This window comes from Xyrauchen texanus, chromosome 1 (assembly GCF_025860055.1).
Source record: "Xyrauchen texanus isolate HMW12.3.18 chromosome 1, RBS_HiC_50CHRs, whole genome shotgun sequence".
Lineage (NCBI taxonomy): Eukaryota > Metazoa > Chordata > Actinopteri > Cypriniformes > Catostomidae > Xyrauchen > Xyrauchen texanus.
Window position 1 is genome coordinate 18,044,431 of NC_068276.1, and position 19,544 is coordinate 18,063,974.

The 19,544-nt window shown below is 39.8% G+C and overlaps 1 protein-coding gene across 1 annotated transcript; it reads right to left on the reverse strand.

Moving 5' to 3' along the window:
- Window positions 1–11,463: 11,463 nt before the first annotated feature.
- On the reverse strand, window positions 11,464–16,785 carry LOC127643920 (uncharacterized). The gene is made up of 3 exons (XM_052126870.1): window positions 16,378–16,785; window positions 13,858–14,550; window positions 11,464–13,317 (listed from the first exon to the last, which is right to left on the reverse strand). Exons 1-3 carry the CDS (start codon window positions 16,418–16,420, stop codon window positions 13,232–13,234), a joined length of 822 nt encoding a protein of 273 aa, XP_051982830.1. The 5' UTR covers window positions 16,421–16,785; the 3' UTR covers window positions 11,464–13,231.
- Between the last annotated feature and the right edge of the window lie 2,759 nt (window positions 16,786–19,544).

A 19,544-nucleotide genomic window follows, 5' to 3' on the forward strand; every position in this document is an offset into this window, starting at 1 on the left:
ATGATTGCCAGAATTCTCTGTTACTCAGAGTGTGGGCGAGAAGATTCCACTGGAACATTTTGCTGGAAGTCACATGGTTTCATTCATAGTGTCAGTTTGGGTCACGAAGGCCGTCTTCCCCTTGTCCCTCCTCCGGATACGAACAAGGTTGTGGGCACTACATAGGTCGAGCTTAGAGAACACGTGGCTCCTCTCAAGAGTTCTAGGTGACTGCATTCAGGGCACAGTAGTCGATGCATGGCCATAAGCCTCCATCCTTTTTGGCTATGAAGAAGCAGGTAGTGGCAGGGGAAGTGGAAGGGTGGATGTAACCTTATTTAAGCACCTCATCGCCTTACTCCACCATGGCCTTCTGTTCCGGAAGTGAGAGTGGATAGACCCGTCCCCTGGGCAATGGTGCACCTGGCATCAGGTAGCATTCGGATAGCACGTCTATCCGAAGCTCACTCGCAGGACTTTCTTTAGAGGTGGCACACACAGGCTTGGGGACCTATAGGACAGGGAAGTCATAAATATCTGTGGAAACACTCTCCACCCCATGCCAAAACCTCTCCGGTAGTCCAATAGAGCTGTTGTAACCATGGATGCCCCAGGATGATATCGACGGTGGAGCCCTCCAGAATCAGAAATGATATGTCCTCAAAGTGGGTACAACCCATTCAAACCAGGGCGGGGTTCGATGAGTGATGAGTGATGAGGTTTTCCGATTATTGAATGGATGAGGATCGGGGAGGAGCATTTGATTGTCGGGAGTTGGAGCTGGTGGCAGAGTTGTTCGGAGATGAAGCTGCCTGCTGCCCCGGAGTCAATGAGGGCCTTGACTGAGAGAGAGACCTGTGGGAAAATCACTGAGACCATAGTAGACAAGGTAGCATGTATTATAGGTTCGGTAATAGTCTGACTCACTGCAAGTCGTAAGGGGCGAACAGGACATTCAGCGATCACGTGCCCACCGGCTCTACAATACAAACACAATACTGCTTCCATAATCTTCGTTGATGCTCGAGTAGGGACAGTCTGAAGGAATCGAATTGCATGGGTTCTTCAACTGATTCTGGAAGGTGTGGGGATCAAATTTAAGAATGAGTTTAAGAATACGTTTTTTATTATATTTGTAACAGACTTGGTAGTTTAGAGAAGCAACAGCATTAGCTGTATTACTCTGTTAAACAGAGTTGCTAAGTGGAGGTCTCTGCCAGATCCTGTTCACCTTTTTGTGAGTCAAACAAGAATGGCTTACTGAAGCTATCACCTTTGGTATGTGTTGGCTCTTGGTGTCTCTGTTCCAGCCACTGAATTGAAGACCATTGTTCATGATTTAATCATTGTCTCAGTCAAATGCAAATATAATGGCTTAGGTGTGGACCTGCTTTTATCTCTATGATAATGAAGTATTCTGAGTTATATAGTAATGCTGATTGGATTAAGGGCTGGTGAATCTCCCGGTTCTGGGAAGGGTTCCTACAACTGCTTACTTCCTTAGCATACATTGTTAACAGTCATCAACAGAGTACTTTGTCTTCACTTGAAGGACTGCCCACCAAAATGTTGATAAAACTACAATGTAAGTCTCACTTACTTAGACTTGATGACTGCAGTACCACACAGGACGTTCTCAGTAAATAATTCTGCTGAAGACGTACTCCGAGTCTCCTGGTCTTCACTTCTGAGTTTCCAACAGTTTTGGTGCCCTGACCCGGATAGCGTTTGACGCCTGACATCGATCCAGACTGAAGTTACTCAAGCTCAACTACAATTTGGTGAGTGTCACTGTATCCAAAGAACCGCTACAGACCACATGTGGTTATCCTCTGCGTCTCCAGAGAAGTGTTAACAAACAGCTGCAGGGTTGGTTAACAAATTGTTTATCCTCTGTTTTACCAGAGAATAAATGGTTATCCTCTGATTAGTCAGGGAAGTATTAACAAACAGCTGCAGGGTTGGTTAACAAAAAGTTTATCCTCTCTTTGTCAGGGAAGTTTTTGGTTTATCCTCTGTTACATCAGGGAGGGTTAACAGTTGTTTCTGTTAACAAGTAGTTTATCCTCTGTTTTATCAGGGACGTTTTTGGTTTATCCTCTGATCAGTCAGGGAAGGTTAACAACAGTCATTTGTGTTAACAAATTGGTTATCATCTTCTTTGTCAGGGAGGGGTTAGAGGGTCCAGTTTTTGTCAGCGAAACTGGGAATGCTAGACTAATTCCAACAACTGAGAAAGGTGGACTAGCTACCCCTTTATGGTTGGACAATGAGTTCAAAGTCTTGTTAAGAGAACACATGGACTCAATAGTAACGGAGTCAGTCAGACAGAATCTAAATAAAAAATATAGTATTCATCCAGAGAAAACATGGTCACTGGAAGAATGCAAGAAGGTGTTGGGTGCATGTATTAGGAAGAAAAACACAAAAGGCATTATCTGTTGCCACAGAGAATTCAGCTTAGCTAAAGCTGTAGAGCAAACTCAGCATATTGCAGAGCTGGAAGAGCAAAATAAAGAATTGCGAGTTCGGCCACAGCAAATCCTCAAACAAGGTTAATGAGAGAAAAACTTTGCAACAAGAAAAGTTTTACCCTGATGTACAGTCTCTATTTAGAACTGAGGGTGATGATTTGTCAGTCAATGACACTGTTGGACTAATGGATTAAACAGATAGCGCTGTTGAAGTGTGTGGAGCAAGGAGAAAAGCTCAGGGTGGAATAGAAGAGATTGAAAATATTCTCTCCGGATCTCCTATTGTCCAGGTACAAACAGTCATCAAAGCCCTTGGCCCTGAGGCAATAGAGAGACTTGCTCAGAATTTGCCATCAGCACATGCTAACTTTTCTGAGTTTAGGAGAGCTTTAACTAAGAAAACGCGACTCTATGATATGTCTCTAATTGAAATCACCCAACTTATGTCACAGATTTTGACTGAATCAGAGTTTAATAGTTTTGAAACTAGTTTTGATACTCCTGAGTTCATGCGTGCCAGCAAAGACGACATTATTAATGTAAAAAACATTATTGGACCAAAGGTTAACTGCAAAAAAGGAAGAAACCATAAGTTAATATACAGAAAGATTTTGTCAATCAAGCTGTTGCATACAGTGCAATAGCCAATAATCCTGAGAGTGTATTAAATGATAAGGGACCACTGGTCTGTACATGGTTAGATGGTCTTTTAGTAGAATACAGAAATGTACTGCCTTTCTTAGATTTTACACTTACTCGAGCATCAGCAAACACTGTAAGAGGAATCCGCTGCAATCCTCCATCGCACCCGTGTAAGGAGATGGGTTAACCATGGGACTGACCTGGTAAGAAACCGAGGGATGAAGGTGCTGAAATGGAAGGAGAAGAGGAACTGCCGTTCAAGGCTCCCAGTGGTGTGATGAAGCTTATTGACCAGCTCCTCTAAGATGGTGCTCATTGATGGTGGTGATCGTGGGGAGCCCCCACTGAGTCCATATTGGTGTTCTGTTCTTCTGTCATGGTGAGAAAACTCAGAGGGAGAGGGTTGGACTCTTTTGCGGGTTTTATTGATGATGGAAAAGGATGAGAGCTCAAACAAGGTATTGTGGCAATGAACAGATGATCTTTTGGTCTTAGTAGGAAACGTTGCAACACAGAGGAACAGAAAATGTCGCTGGAGGAATACACAGAGGATGAAACACGAAGTAATCTCGGGAATAGGAAACAAATGAAAAGGAAAGTATTTCAACAGGCAAGTATAGAAGGGCTAGGGAGTCCGTAGTCTTTGTGAGAACATTGACGAGAACAAACAGTGACTGAGAGTGTGAGCGGGGTATATAAGCAGTCCATGATTGGTGTTCTGACGACGTGCAAGTACGGGCAATTAAAACTGTGGGGAGAGTGAGCGCAGTACCGGCAGTGAGGGAGAGAGAGAGCCCGGTGGATCCGTGACAGGCGTTTTAACGCATTAATAACGTGCGATTAATTTTACAAAAAAAAAAAAAACTTGCGCATTTAATCGCAATTGCTTTCCTGAGAAATTCCAGAGGGCAGTAAGTGAAAATTCAGCTGTGTGAGCAACACAGTTTATTACAGTGAACAAAACATTAACAACACTTCAGCGGACACATGCGTTATGTTCTTGCGTTCAAACACTTGAAGGAGCGCAAATGCGAACCAAGGGATCTCAAGATGTGTTTAAAGAGTATTAAACTATATTTAACTTGATACTGTGACCTAAACATTAAAATTTTATGATGCAACACACCCAAGATGCGAAACAAGCATGTCTGATGCAGGTCATATGGTCTTTACTTCACAAATATTTAATTACCAACAAGGTTTAAACTGTTACACCATTTTTACCCAGTCAATCTTTATTTAAGAAACATGCTCCCTGAAATAGATCCACTTTGCTCCTTCTGTAATGCTGTAGATAAATCTGCCCCTCACCTTTTTTGGGAATGTGTCCACGCTGTATTATTTTGGAGAAAATGTTGTTTGTTTGTACGTACCTCTATTTTAACTAGTTTTTCTTTGCTATATAAAGACGTTTTATTTGGTTTTCACTGTTTTGATAACTTAAGTTAATATTCTCTAATTAATCTGTTTATTTTTCTTGCAAAGTTTTTTTTATACATAAGTGTACATTTGTCTATAAAACCCCTATTTGCACTTTTTTTGTAAAGACTTGAAATAATATTTTAATACTCTTTGTACCTCCAACAACTCCAAAGCATTGAAAACCATTGCACTATGTAATGAATATAATGTCTTGGCATTATTGTAAAATATATCTGTAGTATTGTGTACTATGTACCCCTGGCTTGTTTCTAAAAAATGTTTTTAAATGTCTGACGCAGGTGTACACTGACGGTTCCTTAAACAAGCCCTCATAATAAATCTCGAACTGATTGACAAATTCACTTGTGAAATGGATTGCTGTGAACTGTGTGCCAATGATTGACTTATGATCAATAATATGGTAGTAAACAATACATTGTATTCTAAAGTCTTATCAATGATTAACTCTTCTGCCACAAGAATGTAATGCATTTTAATTATCTGAATATTTTTGTATTTTATATATATATATTTTTTTAATATTTAAAGATAACTATGTATAATTATTTCATCATTATATATTTAATTATTGTTATATGAGGGGCTTTCTCAGCAAATATTTGTATATGTCATTAATCGCGATTAATTAATCGGGACACCATGTAATTAATTTGATTAAAAATTTTAATCGATTGACAGCCCTAAAAATTATAAAACCATAGATGCCATTCAATTTATTGCAGAGTTATAGATCACGATCACTGTTTCTGGTTCCGGCAGACCTAACTAAAGCAGCTTAATTGTGAGTTGAAGGATAAATTAGGCTTATGCCTGGCTAAATAGATGAGTCTTTACCTTTACATTACATTTATGCATTTGACAGACGCTTTTATCCAAAGCGACTTACAGTGCACTTATTACAGGGACAATCCCCCCGGAGCAGCCTGGAGTTAAGTGTCTTGCTCAAGGACACAATGGTGGTGGCTGTGGGGATCGAACCAGCGACCTTCTGATTAACAGTTATGTGCTTTAGACCACTACGCCACCACCACTCTTTAGTCTAGACTTCAACTGAGTGAGTGTGTCTGCATCTCGAACAGTGTTAGGGAGACTATTCCATAATTTATTAGCTAAATCTGAAAAAGATCTACCTCCTTTTGTGGATTTTGATATTCTAGGAAATATTAACAGGATGTTAATAGCAGAGGTGTGGACTCGAGTCACGTGACTTGGACTTGACTCGGACTCGAGTCACTAATTTGATGACTCGCGACTCGACATAATCAAAAAAGACTTGCGACTCGACTTAGACTTTGACAGCAATGACTTGCAACTTGACTTGGACTTCAGCCGTCTGACTTCGAAATACTTATACTTTTTAAAAACAAAGATAAGAGTTGTATAATTAAAAATGTGCAGTAAATCAACAATTTTTTTCCCAAATAAACGATTCATTTGATTTTCAAATCTGCATTTCAACGCTCCATATTCAACCAATCAGACAACCAACCAATCAGCTTCCACAAAAGCTGGACTAAGTTTGAAGTCCGCGGCACGCATTTAAGGACAAGGACACAGCAAAAATTATACCAAAGGTGATATAATTGGGATATATTGAATACAGCGTTAAAGGCAACAAAAGGATTGCAACATGTAGAACCTGTGGTTCCAAAATTACAGACACCTTGTCGACAACGTCCAATTTTGTGAGGCATCTGAAAAGCCTCAGACAGAGGTAAGTTGTTAACTAATTTACGTCAGCTATGGTTCAGTAACATACATGTCTATGGCAGCACATAGCAGATTTACAGGCTAACAAAGTCTGCATATCGAAATGCAAACTATTTTTTACTGAGGTCAGTAGCATTTAACGTGTTATAGCAATTGGTGTAATGGACGAAATCTGCCCGGTGTGTATGCTGTTGTATGACCTCGATAAAGGAACGTCATTTATTGTGACCACACACGTTGGTGCTTTTTGAGCATAACTGGTTAGAACGTGCATGTAAACACGCTCATTCCTTTGCAGACGTGCTGGTCCTCTGTTATGCGTTTAGCTATATTTATTTAATTATATTGGTTATGGTTCTAAAAATCACAAAACTGATCATTTACTCTGTCCGCAGCGCTTTACAGTATATAACTCATATATGCAACTTAAATGTCTGCAATTAGCCACTGCCTTGTAATATTTCAGATTTCATTCACCAGTTCAGCACGTTCAGCTTCCTTTCACTGCGTGAAAAAAAAAAAGAAAGTTTGCTTTGCCTTAATGTGTGTTCAAAGATAAGATCCATGTATCATCTTTATTACCCTCTTTTAGTCTACAGGTAGATATCGATAAAAAAGAAGATAACATTTGATTATAAATTAGAAACTTCTAGATAAAATTAGTATTTACTATAGTAATTAATACTCTGACATTAATTTGGGCAAAGCGCACTAATGACTTGTTTAAGACTTGAAGCTAAAAGTTGAGGACTTGTAAATTAACTTGGACTTGACTCGGGACTTTAATGCAATGACTTGAGACTTACTTGTGACTTGGAAAACAATGACCTTGTCCCACCTCTGGTTAATAGTACTGGTGTATCTCTCTCTGAATGATGCTTCTTTGTTCACAGAGATGGTGTTCTCCTGGGTTTGCTGTGTCTGTGGCTTCCACCTTCACCAGCTCAACCTGTAGAAGCAGCTACAGTATAGACAGTGAGCTCCCCTTTGGTCGGAGAAGGGCCACTTCCACAAGTGAAACAGCAAACACCACAGGCCTCGTGGCAAAAAACTCCCAGCAGGTAAAGAGAAAACTGCTTTGTAATTGAACTGCAGCCATTTCATCGCAGTAATTACACCTATTATAAATGCTGTACATTCATTATTTTCATTATTCATTCACAGGAGTGTTGAATCTTACCTTCTCCCAGCCTCACCTAGTGAGAGAGATATAGCTATTCCTGTAGGTAACACTTCACCTTTAAGTATAGACCTACTATATATTAAAATGCATGGGCAATCCTAATGAAAGAACTAGGCTCTAGAGAATCTACCACAAACATCTAAAATAAAGACACAGTTAGACAAAATATGTAAGGGGTTTTATAGTACACTATTATTTTATGACTGTGAGGGTGGTTGATAAGGAGGACATGGGAGGCAGGTTGCTCTACTCACAGGTAAGGATTTTAATGACCACACTTCAGCACTCACAGCATCATACAATAATCTCTCCAGCTTCCCAATAATAAAGTTTCCAGCAATACAATAATAACTTTCTGGACTCAGGCTCTCTCTCCCGTCTGCTGGTTGTGTGGCTGCTTTTATGTCACTCTCCCCATGCTCACTGGAATTAGAAACAGGTGTTTGGCATAATTTAGCTCAGGTGGAAGCACCCTTACCACATTCTCTCACTCTGGACGGGTGCTTGACAATGCCCCCGCTGCCACATACCCCCACCTCCCGACTCAGGCCGGGGACATCCGGCCTGCCTACCACTCCCCCACCATTTCTGGACAGGAAGTCAGTGACAGCCATCTGTGCCCCCGGTCTGTGGATCACCTTAAATTTAAAAGGCTGTAGAGCCAGATACCACTGGGTGATCCGGGCGTTGGTAACCTTCATGAGGTGGAGACATTGGAGTGTGGCGTGATCCGAGCAGAGGGTGAAGGCCTGCCCCAGCAGGTAGTACCGGAGAGTGAGGACCACCCACTTGATGGCCAGACACTCCTTCTCCACAGTGCTGTACTTTGTCTCCCTTAAGGAGAGCTTATGGCTGATTTACAGCACCAGGCGCTCCTCAGATACCCCAGATCCCGTACCTCCGTACCTGGGGTTTGCTGTGTGCCTCGCCCGTCGCAGGGATCTCATAACCGCCCTCAGATGCTGCATATACTTTGCCAATCATTGCTATGGATGATGAAGTCATCTAGATAAGCAGCGGCATAACCGCTTGCAGCCAGATGATACGGTCCATGAGACGCCGAAACGTAGCCGGGGCCCCAAACAAACCGAACGGAAGCGTCACAAATTGGTGCAATCCAAACAGCATGGAGAAGGCTGTTTTTTCGTGGGAAATTGGTGTCAAGGGGATCTGCCAATAACCCTTTGTCAAATCCAATGGCTAAGAAAATCGATCAGTACCTAACTGATCGAGCAACTCATCAGTGCGGGCCATCGGGTATGCATCAAATTTAGACACCATTTTGACTTTCCTATAATCCACACAGAACCGTACAGACCCGTTGCTTTTGGGAACTAAAACAACCGGCTGGACCAATCGCTGAGGATACCTCTATTAACCCATATCGATCATTGCATCCAATTCCTCCCGAACTATTTTCTTTTTGTGTTCATGCAAGTGATAGGGATGGCTACGTACCACCACTCCCGGTTCGGTCTTTATGTGTTGCTGAATGAGGTTCGTATGACCCGGTAGAGGGGAGAACACGTCTGCAAATTCTTGTTGCAACTTGGCAACCCCTGCGAGCTGGTACGGTGAAAGGTGGTCTCCGCAAGTGGCCGGAGTGTTATGATTAGGTTTTTTATTTACCTCCGGCCCGAGCTCTGCCCTCTCTGAAACTACCGTAGCCAACGTCACAGGGACCGCCTCCCTCCACAATTTCAGGAGGTTGAGGTGATATATTTGATGTGTGCCCCCTCTATCAGTTCGCTTTACCTCATAATCGAGATCCCCCACTCATCGTGTGACCTCAAAGGGTCCTTGCCACTTGGCGAGTAATTTGGAGCTCTATGTGGGGAGTAATACGAGTACTTTATCTCCCGGAGTAAATTCACGCAGCCGAGCTCCCCTGTTATACAGTCGGCTCTGTCATTCTTGAGCTTGGAGCAAATTCTCCTGTGTTAGTTGCCCCAAGGTGTGGAGTTTTGCTCTAAGATCAAGAACTTACTGGATTTAATTTTTGCTAACTGAGGGTCTCTCCTCCCAAGCTTCACGGATGACCCGCATGGGCGCCGCCAACACTGCCTGCTGAGATGTTGTGCAAAGGCACTGCTTCCGGATATCGTGATGCATAATTTACTAGGACTAAAACAAAGCGATGTCTGCATGCTGTCCACTCTAATGGCCTGAAGAGGTCCATGCCAATTCTCTGGAAAGGGACTTCGATCAGTGGAAGGGGGCGCAACGGTGCTTTTGGGGTGCTGTTGGATTCACCAGCTGACATTCACGGCATGTCGCACACTACCTGCGGACATAGGGTTTTGTCTCGCGGCTGCTCCAAAGGGATATCCCCTTTGGAAAATCCCCTGAGGATGGGAGCACCCTTACCGCTTTCTCTCTCTCTATGTCCCCGCAGCCACAATGACAAAGTAAAATATAGACATTGTCACCTTTCTATAAGAAATCAGGACTGATAGACTTGCAGTAAGCAAGGTTCCCGAAATAGACTACTTTTCTTTTTATCGCAGGAACTGAACTGCACCCTGTTCTTGTTAGCTGGTCATGCAAATTATGGGCAACCGTATGCTTGGATTCAATCCAAAAACGAGCGCCTGGTAAACTTTGGAGGAGCTGATAGTCTGGTCAAAGATCATAAGGTTTTAAGATCTTTAAACATCTTCCATTTCATTGTATATCTTTTATTGGATACATTTTCACGAATTAACTACATATAATTACATGTTCTTAGCTCAAGGTTTGGAAATTTGTTTACAATCTGTGTAAAAAGTATTATATTTTAAAACTATTTACAAGTCTGACAGCAGGATGGTAGTTAAGGACTTGTGTTACCATAATGCATATTAACAGACATTCAGTCTTCTGGCAAATCAATTTAACTGGTCTAGTTGTAGTTCTCTGGCCTTGTTTTTTGTTTCATGTGGGTATATATGTCTTTTTGTTTATTTAGGACAGTGTCCAATGTCACTTGGGCCCTCCTGAATTTCCTGGAGATGATTGTGGTTCAGGGTAGTCAAGAGGAGTCATTCTATGATCAGAAGGTACAGAGTTAGAATTTCTCTGAACAATTGGAGTTTGGGAAATCTATGATACTAATACTTGGAAAGTTTGCTTTCTTTATCATTGTGCTTGGAAGACAAGGGATGTTAGCCAATAAAAATAAAACAAAACCAAAATTGTCAGGAACTCTTGGGGAAGTTTTTCCTCTACCCTATTTCTCAGTTTTAGAGTTGAAGCCATTGAGAGGACTTCACTTATAAAGCCTCACTGGAGGCCCTTCCAATAGAGATAACAAAGTTTTTTTACAATTTGATTTTTTGTTCTTTGTATAATTTAAGATGGGCTGATAATTCATGTATTAGTCAAAAAAATTCAGAGTTTTAAGTCCCTTGATATCCAACTTAAAACTGTAATGTGTCATTTATATGCCACCAGCACCACCAAACAGAATTGCAAAAATAAAGATTCCCTAACCTCACACCCACCCTAATCCTAGCCATATGTAGCCTGTGAGACTGAGGAGCCTGCCAGGAACAGCATATGACACCCTTCTCCCATAACGTCCTGTACCAACAGATAGTCCTGCTTCAAACTCAAGCTACTGGTTGAACCAGTAGGGGAATTTTCTAAATAAAAATAGAGGAATGTATAATGTGCAACAGAGCTGCAGTGTTTACACTTTTTGGGGAAAATCAACAAATATCTACAAATAATGGATTCATTATTATTTCAGCATATTAAGCTGGGATAGGAAAAAGTATTTGAACAAAAAAAAATTGCTCACAAACTTTTGGTCCCAAATGTCAGTTATGGCATGATTTGTGAATCAAAGTCCATAACATGAAAGTTATGAAATAATACTAGTATTTGAATCTCTTGCATTAAAAGATTTGTCCCCCATGACTTTAACTGGGTCTACTCCTTTAAGTACTCAGTGGAATTAAGACAGTCTTGAAATTTGAGGAAATAATTACCTTTTAAAGTAAAAGAATGCAAGATGAATATTAAATGTATAAAAAGTTTAATATTCCATAAAATACTTTTAATATTTAAATATGTACATGCATAAATGCTTAAAATAAAGTTCAAGAACATTCATTGAACATTAAACACCTTATAAAGCAGACAAAACAGATTCATCCGAGAACAGATATGGGGTCTTTGCAGTGCGATAAATACGACTTCAAATAAAATCCATAAGGATAAAACAAAAGTACATCCTTTGATGTAATTGACCCTACACATTAGGCAGAATGTTTAACATCAAAAGACACTGTGTATTACTGTATTATGAAGCGATTCTCAGTGAGCATATGTAACAGCTATAAAAGCCAGTGTGTGAAAGAAATGGCCCACTTATAGTGGTGGACAATCCTTGCCGTTGTAAATATCAACTGTTTTAACCATACAAAGCACAGTGCCCTTGTTTAAAATACTTGGGTTTATGCAACCAGGCAAGATAAAAATGCTACCAAGTGCTTCATAACTTAAAAATGTCCTTGAAAATGTTGCATATTTGCACTGCAGTTACCTTTGAAGATTAGTATTGTGATGTCATAAATTGTTGCCTGCAGATGGTAACTTCACATGAGTCTGCAGGTTTTTGGAATAACTGGACTGATGTGAATTAACAACTCGCAGTCAATGAGATGGAACATTATACAGTAAGTGCCAGAGCCATTAAGTCATCATGCTGGTATACAGGTGCTTGGATCAAACTACTTAGGGCGAATTGTATTTCCATATTAAGAGAAAACTGAATTAACACTAACCCTATCGCTTGGAAATATAATCTATGTTTCAAGCTCAATGTCTGACTGACTTTTCAAAAACAATGAGTTAACAATAGCAAAATGAGGTAGAACCAGACTAAGCAGGATATGGCTATGATAGATCACTGGGCTTTTTGAAGCCTAGCAGTACCACTCCCTTTCCAACATTTAAGTTACAACCAGCTCTGATTACCAAGCTGGTCCTGATGCCACATAAATATGCAGTAGATAAAACACCATAAATGATGGTCACTGAACTACATTGAGGGTGAAATACTAAATTCAATATCGTCTAACGTTACAACACTAACACCATCAATACCAATCTGTGGAACTTTGGCGATATGAGAGAAGATGATTTGAAAATATTGTTCAGTATAAAATGGTTCAAATTTTAAATGTCTCATTTACATTGGATGTTCTAAAAGAAAATCTTCAACTTGTGCTATTGTGACATTACCTGTCGAGACCTACTATTTACCGTCATACATCCACCCACTTCCCAAACAGATCCTTTCCTGACACCTCTAACACAAATATCTGTTTAACTGTTCAACAGTCACATTTGCATACTATCCAGACATGTTTACTCACAGGAGGAGACTGACTAGAAATGCTTGACTCTGTGATACATGACTTTTAAATGTTCTGTCTTTATAGATCTGCTCCAGCCCAGAGGGTGTCAGCTTTGGTTTTGGCCATTACCTGTATAGAGATTCACATCTCTTGTTAAAGAGCTGAGAGAAAAATGTAAATCAGCATGACTTCATCACTTTATCGTCCCAAACCAAAAGGCATTATCTTGAGAAACCTTTTGTTTATCACTTTGTTAATAAAAGAAAAATAGTTGTTCCCTGGTAAATCAGTAACCACAAATATGGCTGTTTAGACACCGACTCAAGAGTATAAAAACTCTTTCAAAGCTTAAATGTCCCACTTGTTGCTGATGTGGTTGTCTTTCTTGTCACATTCCATTCTGACAAAGGAATCACAAATTCATGGGGTGCTGGTCCAGGGGGTGACAGGGACTCTTAATGCCAGCTGTCACTGGCAGAACCTCGTCTGGTGATGGCACGGAGAGGACTGCGGGACACTGACCCTCTCTTCTTCCACCGGACTGCAACACAAAAGAAAACAGTTAAAACCTTGAAATTAAGAAAAGAACACCATGATGATTATGCTCATAAAACAAACAGTACTAGAATGCTTATTATTGTTAGTTGTGCGTGGATTCCAAAGAGTTGCATGAGCCTCCACATGCAGAGTCTCAGCAGGGTCATGCATAAGATGCAGTGATTGCAAATTGGGAGAAAATGGAATACACATTTTTTTTTTACGAGACTCTAGGAGAAGAGCCAACGCCTATCTTCGAACAATCAGAGCTATTTATCTTATACAGCACAATGGGTTAGCCTGGTACAGTAAATATGATTAACATTAAATTATGGCCATTACTGTACTGTTACATCACAATTTCAGCCACTAATTCATGTGCAATCATCATTCTGCTCCAGTGGTTGCACATTTGATTGGACTCATCTGTCTACTTCACCATATTATAGCATAATCAGGTTAAGCCCATATGCCTGAAGAATAAGGATTTGGCCTGCCATAAACAATTTCCCAGATCTTATTCAACTGTACCCTCCCACCTCACCTTTTCCCAAACTAGTTGGCAAAGTTGACAGTCGGGGTACAATGGGTATACCAGGAATCTCCGGTTCTTTAGAGATCCCATCACCCTGTGGCAAAGTGGCACATCCACCCTGCCAATCGTTGAGTGCTCTCTGAAATGACCTTGCTAGACAGGCAGTCATGTCCTTTGCCCTTTCGGCCCGACTGCACCAGAACACTCTGCATTGCAGCTGCTGACCAGGCTGCCTGCAGATGTACAGAAACACGTTGGGTCTGGCTGTGTGTGAAGCGCAGTATGCAATGTCCTGCAAGTAGGTCTTGGTGAGCTGTCTTCCGGTGCTCAGTTCTTTAACTTCAACATATCGTGGCCTCACTACCAGGGCGTGATCTTTTGATAGCTTCCCAGGGGCCCCGTCCAATAGCCGATCAATGGCGTCCTCTGCCTGCTCCAGGTCCAGGGAGAATATTTTCGTGGTGCCGAGGTAGTGGACCTTGAAAAGGGGGTCACCATGAGACAGACTCTCTGTGCGGTCACGGCGGAATCTTCGACGAAAAGCCGCTGGAGAGTTCTTTAGAGTTTGCATCAGATGGAAAGAGGCCAAAGCCATTGTGGGAGAAGACAGAACAGGAGAGATGTTTTTGGGATGACGGGGGTCCTTCTCCTGTTTGTCCAGCAAGCCTCCCAGTGTGGAGCAGCTGAGTTTTGCTTTGAGAACTGATAACAAAAATAAAGAGAAAGACATTAGTATACCAAGGTAAAGACTAACAAGACAACTGGTAACTGGTGGTCTAAATGTTACTTTTCATAACTGCGTTCTTCACTGTCCGTGACAAAAAAGCTCTTTATGGAAAATGGCCAAGTATAAACCCACACCCAAGATCTCAGGATAGGATCCCTTTCAGCCATGAAGCATTAACACAACACATATGCACAACAGTTTCAAATATTAAACAGGCCACATTTGTGTTTGCAAGAGTGGAGTAACTTCTGTCATCTGTGAGTCACACAAGACACTTTTCCTGTAAAGGAAAAGGATAACAAAGCTGTGTGTATGAACTGAAAAAAAAAAAAAAAAAAAAAAGGAATTTTCCTTTGCACCTCAATGTTTTACTTTGCTGCATTTTGAATAGGCTGACATGTTCTAATAAGATTCTAAGTAACTGACCAAAAAAAAACATTAAATTAAAACATGACCATTAAAAATGACTAAACTGACTTCAACTTGAGCAGTAAAGCTACATTTTCTACATGGTCTGATTCAGCCCAGTTCAAGTATGTTTAAACATGCAAGCCACCCATTTCACACATGTACTGCTGTTAACAGGCCCTTGAGGGGATCATTAGGAGAGGGGTTTTTAATCAAAGTAGGCTATTCAAACTCACAGAAGTTATGTAACACCTCCATCTTGTCTTGCAAGATGTTTTTTAGATCACTTTTATTCACACATTGTTTGGCCATGCGGCCCATTTTATTTTTTCCTCAATCTTTTTTTGAGACCCATTATTTAAGCATTCCCAGCAGCTTCTGATGTTGGCCAGCCCTCAGATCTCCAACTGATTTAAGATCCAAAGCCTATTGTTGAGAAGAAACTTTCTACAGGAAACGGCTTTAGACGACATCCCGCCACCTTCAAAATATTTCTTGTCCCAAATACAATGGTGTGCCTTACCAGAAATACAAACATGACCAAGACAATGATTTGATCTAGAGGCAAACAATAGGTAATAACTTATCTGTTAGACAATCTTTGTAAACCCATCGGACCAAGAAAGTGCTATGCAAGCTATGTGTGAAATGTCTGAAATGGCAGAAGTGAGAGAGGAACGATAATTTTTCACAATTTATTATATTTTGAAATTTTGTAAACCAATATATTTGCCCAATGTGTTTTGTGTTACATCATCTGATGTAACAGGCACCGAAATGCTTCTCATGGTATGTATATTCAGTCAAATACAGTAGACGTATATGTAAATTAATTCTACTAACTGATGCTTATCTCCTAGTCACAGACTAAAAGTAGACACATACATAACATGCTGCAGTCAATGTGAAAGTAATTGATTTAAAAAAATATATATATATTTTTTATCTACATTTTACTGTAATCTGTGATCCATTCAATCTGGTCATCCACAACTCTTTGAATTAAATATTGCAAACAAATGCAATAACTTGACAGTCCATCAAAAAGACAACTACACTTGCACATAAGTCTCAAATCTTTTTGACCAATTAATTTTAATGAGTTTTCCATGAACTTACGGATGAGTATTTTTTTATTTATACCAAGATTGGTGGGAGGATTTCCAATAGTACGTCAGGTGCTTAAATTGGAGGGAACAACATTTTATTTAAACGATTAAACATCAGTGAGCTACTGTTCAGTGAAACATGATTGAGCTAATAAGAGGCTGATTTTATCATGCTGGCCAGTGGGCACTTTTACATAAACGCACAATAAGAGCAATGCAAAGCACATGAGACAATTTAAAGTAGCAAAACTCCAGATTTGTCCCCAAGGAGAGAGAAAAGCTCACCTTTCATGCACTCTTCGCTTTTGGTCCGACACAGGTAAAGCATGCGTCCTCCCACAAACGGACGAACGAAACGTAGATTTCCAAACGTTTACTGAAAGTCCATCACAAAATGCCACAGCAAAATCTTGGATAGAAATTATAGTGGTGGAATAATCATTTATAAACGAACGCTTCCCAATACTCAAATGCGTTCTTTCACGGTGTGGGGAGTGGAGATGTTGAGAGACAAACACATGTTCCTCCGTGGCGTGGGCAGCGCTGGTCTGCTTACCTCACTGACACAATGCATGAATCATGAACGCGTCTGGACTCTGCAGCGCTGTATTTGAGCGGCGAGTAGGCACGCCTACGCTGGGTGATGCGAGAACCATGAGGGGACGGCGTAAACGAGTGCTGGAAGTGTCTGAAGAGGGTGGGTGCAAACAGATCACTGGGGACAACGTGCATCACTTAGCACGGTGAAGCAAGTATAGGTCTCTGCGCACACACATACGCAGAGAGAGAGAGAGAGAGAGAGAGAGAGAGAGAGAGAGAGAGAGAGAGAGAGAGAGAGAGAGAGAGAGAGAGAGAGAGAGAGAGAGAGAGAGAGAGAGAGAGAGAGAGAGAGAGAGAGAGAGATATTGATCAAGGTGTAAAATAGAGGCACTTAATACCAGGGATGTACATTCCGGGTGAATCCAATAATCAAAACAAGCAAGTGTAATATATTTGCTAAATAATAAGTGATTTGTGATATAGCAAAATGCCAAAGACAGTAAACAAATCATATATATATATATATATATATATATATATATATATATATATATATATATTTATGATTTCTCCCTGGAGCAGTTTTAGAGCTTGTAATGGATATATTTGTCTTATTTTTGAAAGTATCTCTGCTGTGTGTGATGCTCTCATGGTTTTTGGTTACCAGTATGTCACAATGACCTTTTGATAACACTCAATAAAAAGGTTTAATTTCTTTAACATTATTTTATGCATTAGGTATCATGAATGAACAATATATGTTTACAGTATTTTTAATCATAATGTTAGTTAATAAATATACAATTGTTCATGTTAGTTCATAGTGCATTAACATTAACTAATACAACTTTTGATAAATAAAAAAAAGCAATATTATATGTTGTAACAAATATTAATTTCATTAGTTCATGTTAACTACAGTAATGTTGTTAAACAATATTAACTAATTGAACCTTTTTTAAAGTGTTACCATAATTTTACTGTGTGGGGGATAAACATAGAAATGCAGCATATAACTTGCGGTATAAGTGTGGTAAAGGGCACTTTAAAAAATACAAATCGGTATCGGACGATTTTAGTGTTCAAAATCTGAGATCGGTATCAGCCTAAAATGTCCTGATTAGTGCACCACTACTTAAAAATCATACAATAGGTAATCAAAAAGTCAGATTAGATTACCCAAAATGTGTAATCTAAAATATTACATTACTGATTACTATTTTAGTTGTGTAACTTGTAAAAAATATCAGATTACATTTCAAAGTTATCTACCCAAGACAACGAATAATAGCCTTTTCTTGTTACTGACTATTAATACATAGCAACCAACTTTTGAAAAGGTAATAAAAAAGTAACATTTAAACAGGTCTCCATCTCAGAGATGTCGCTTTCAATGAACTGTGTCTTGCCCAAAATAACAAATTATGTCCCACTCAGATAAGCTATTTACCGTTTTACACGTTACCTATAATGTGTATTTTGGAACAGCCCTCTCGCTCTATTTAGCTTTTTGAACATGACATAAATAGTGTTTATTTACCATTTCTAACAAACTCGGTTTTGTTAAAATAATCTTGCCTTTGAATCTATATTTGTAGAAACCACAGTAGACATGAGAATGATATGATGTCTGGCCTATGTGTCTTTCTTTTCTAAAGGCGTCTTTACATAGCAGTGTTAAGGCTGCTCTGTGCCTGCTAAAGACACAATGCCGCATAAAAGCCAGACTAAATTAATCCTGCTCTGACCGACCTCAGCCCCTAATATCAAGAGCAGTTCTGATGCTGCTTTGGTTCTGTGCATATATAATGAAGCTTCAGAGGAGTTTCATATTTAAAAGTATAATTTCATATTTTCATTAATTTCACATTTCTATATTTAAAATTTCAGATTTAAAACAATCTCATAACATTGTTTATACAATTCAAATCGCTGTGTGAATGCATTTATGCCACCTCTCAGCAGCATAAGACTCATCTCAATGCCACATTAGATGTAGCTTCTGTGCCATTTTGCAGTGTAAAGATGGCTTAATATTTTAATGAGTTTAATGTTTTGGTGTGTTTTTAATAAGATTTCTTGTTTTGTTTTTTTTAGAGTTGAGGGAAGCGAAATGAGTGAATTCACTGTGTGTGGACTGAGAAAGGAACACTGAGCCCCTGTGTAATCAGCAAATAGGAGGTTTGGGAGACACACCCTCCAAAGTACCCATGGTAGCACAGCAGTGCTATTATTCAGCTGCCAGTGACCCAAACAAAACACACACATGCACACACTCCAAAACACTTGGTCTTTCACACAAGCCTTGAAAAAAACAGTGTGTGCCATGTTTGGTCCACAGTGCCAAATCAGGGATTAACTGAACAATTGCTGGGAGGTAGAACATTTGATGAAACCACTTTTCTTTACTTTTGTTTTTTTAATTTTTTTATGCAACTTCACATTTTCGCCAGAAGGATGGCAAAGTGGAATGAACAAGCAAGACATCATGTAACATAACAAACATTACAAAGCAAAATAAAAAAAATATTGTGAATGTAATACCGTAATCTCATGTTCAATTAGTTTTGTTGTCTGTTTGTTTTTTTCTAGGGGTGGGGTTGCTGTTTGTGATAGATATTTTGTGGCTATTAGTGGAGTCTGGGAAATTCAGGGAAGCACAACATAAAACACATTTATTTCAACACATCATAGTATAATTAGTTTATGCTAAAAACCTTGTCTCACATGCCTAAACTCAAACTTTCCAACAAAAACAAGAATATCTCAAAAAAGAAATGTGAAGCAAACGCTGAACATTATAGAGGGCGGACATTTATAGTTGCCAAAAAAGTGATGACCCTTGAGTGTTATTTAGAAGATTCTCAAATCGAAAGTGACTTAAAAACCTATTGACAATTATCCTGGAGCAA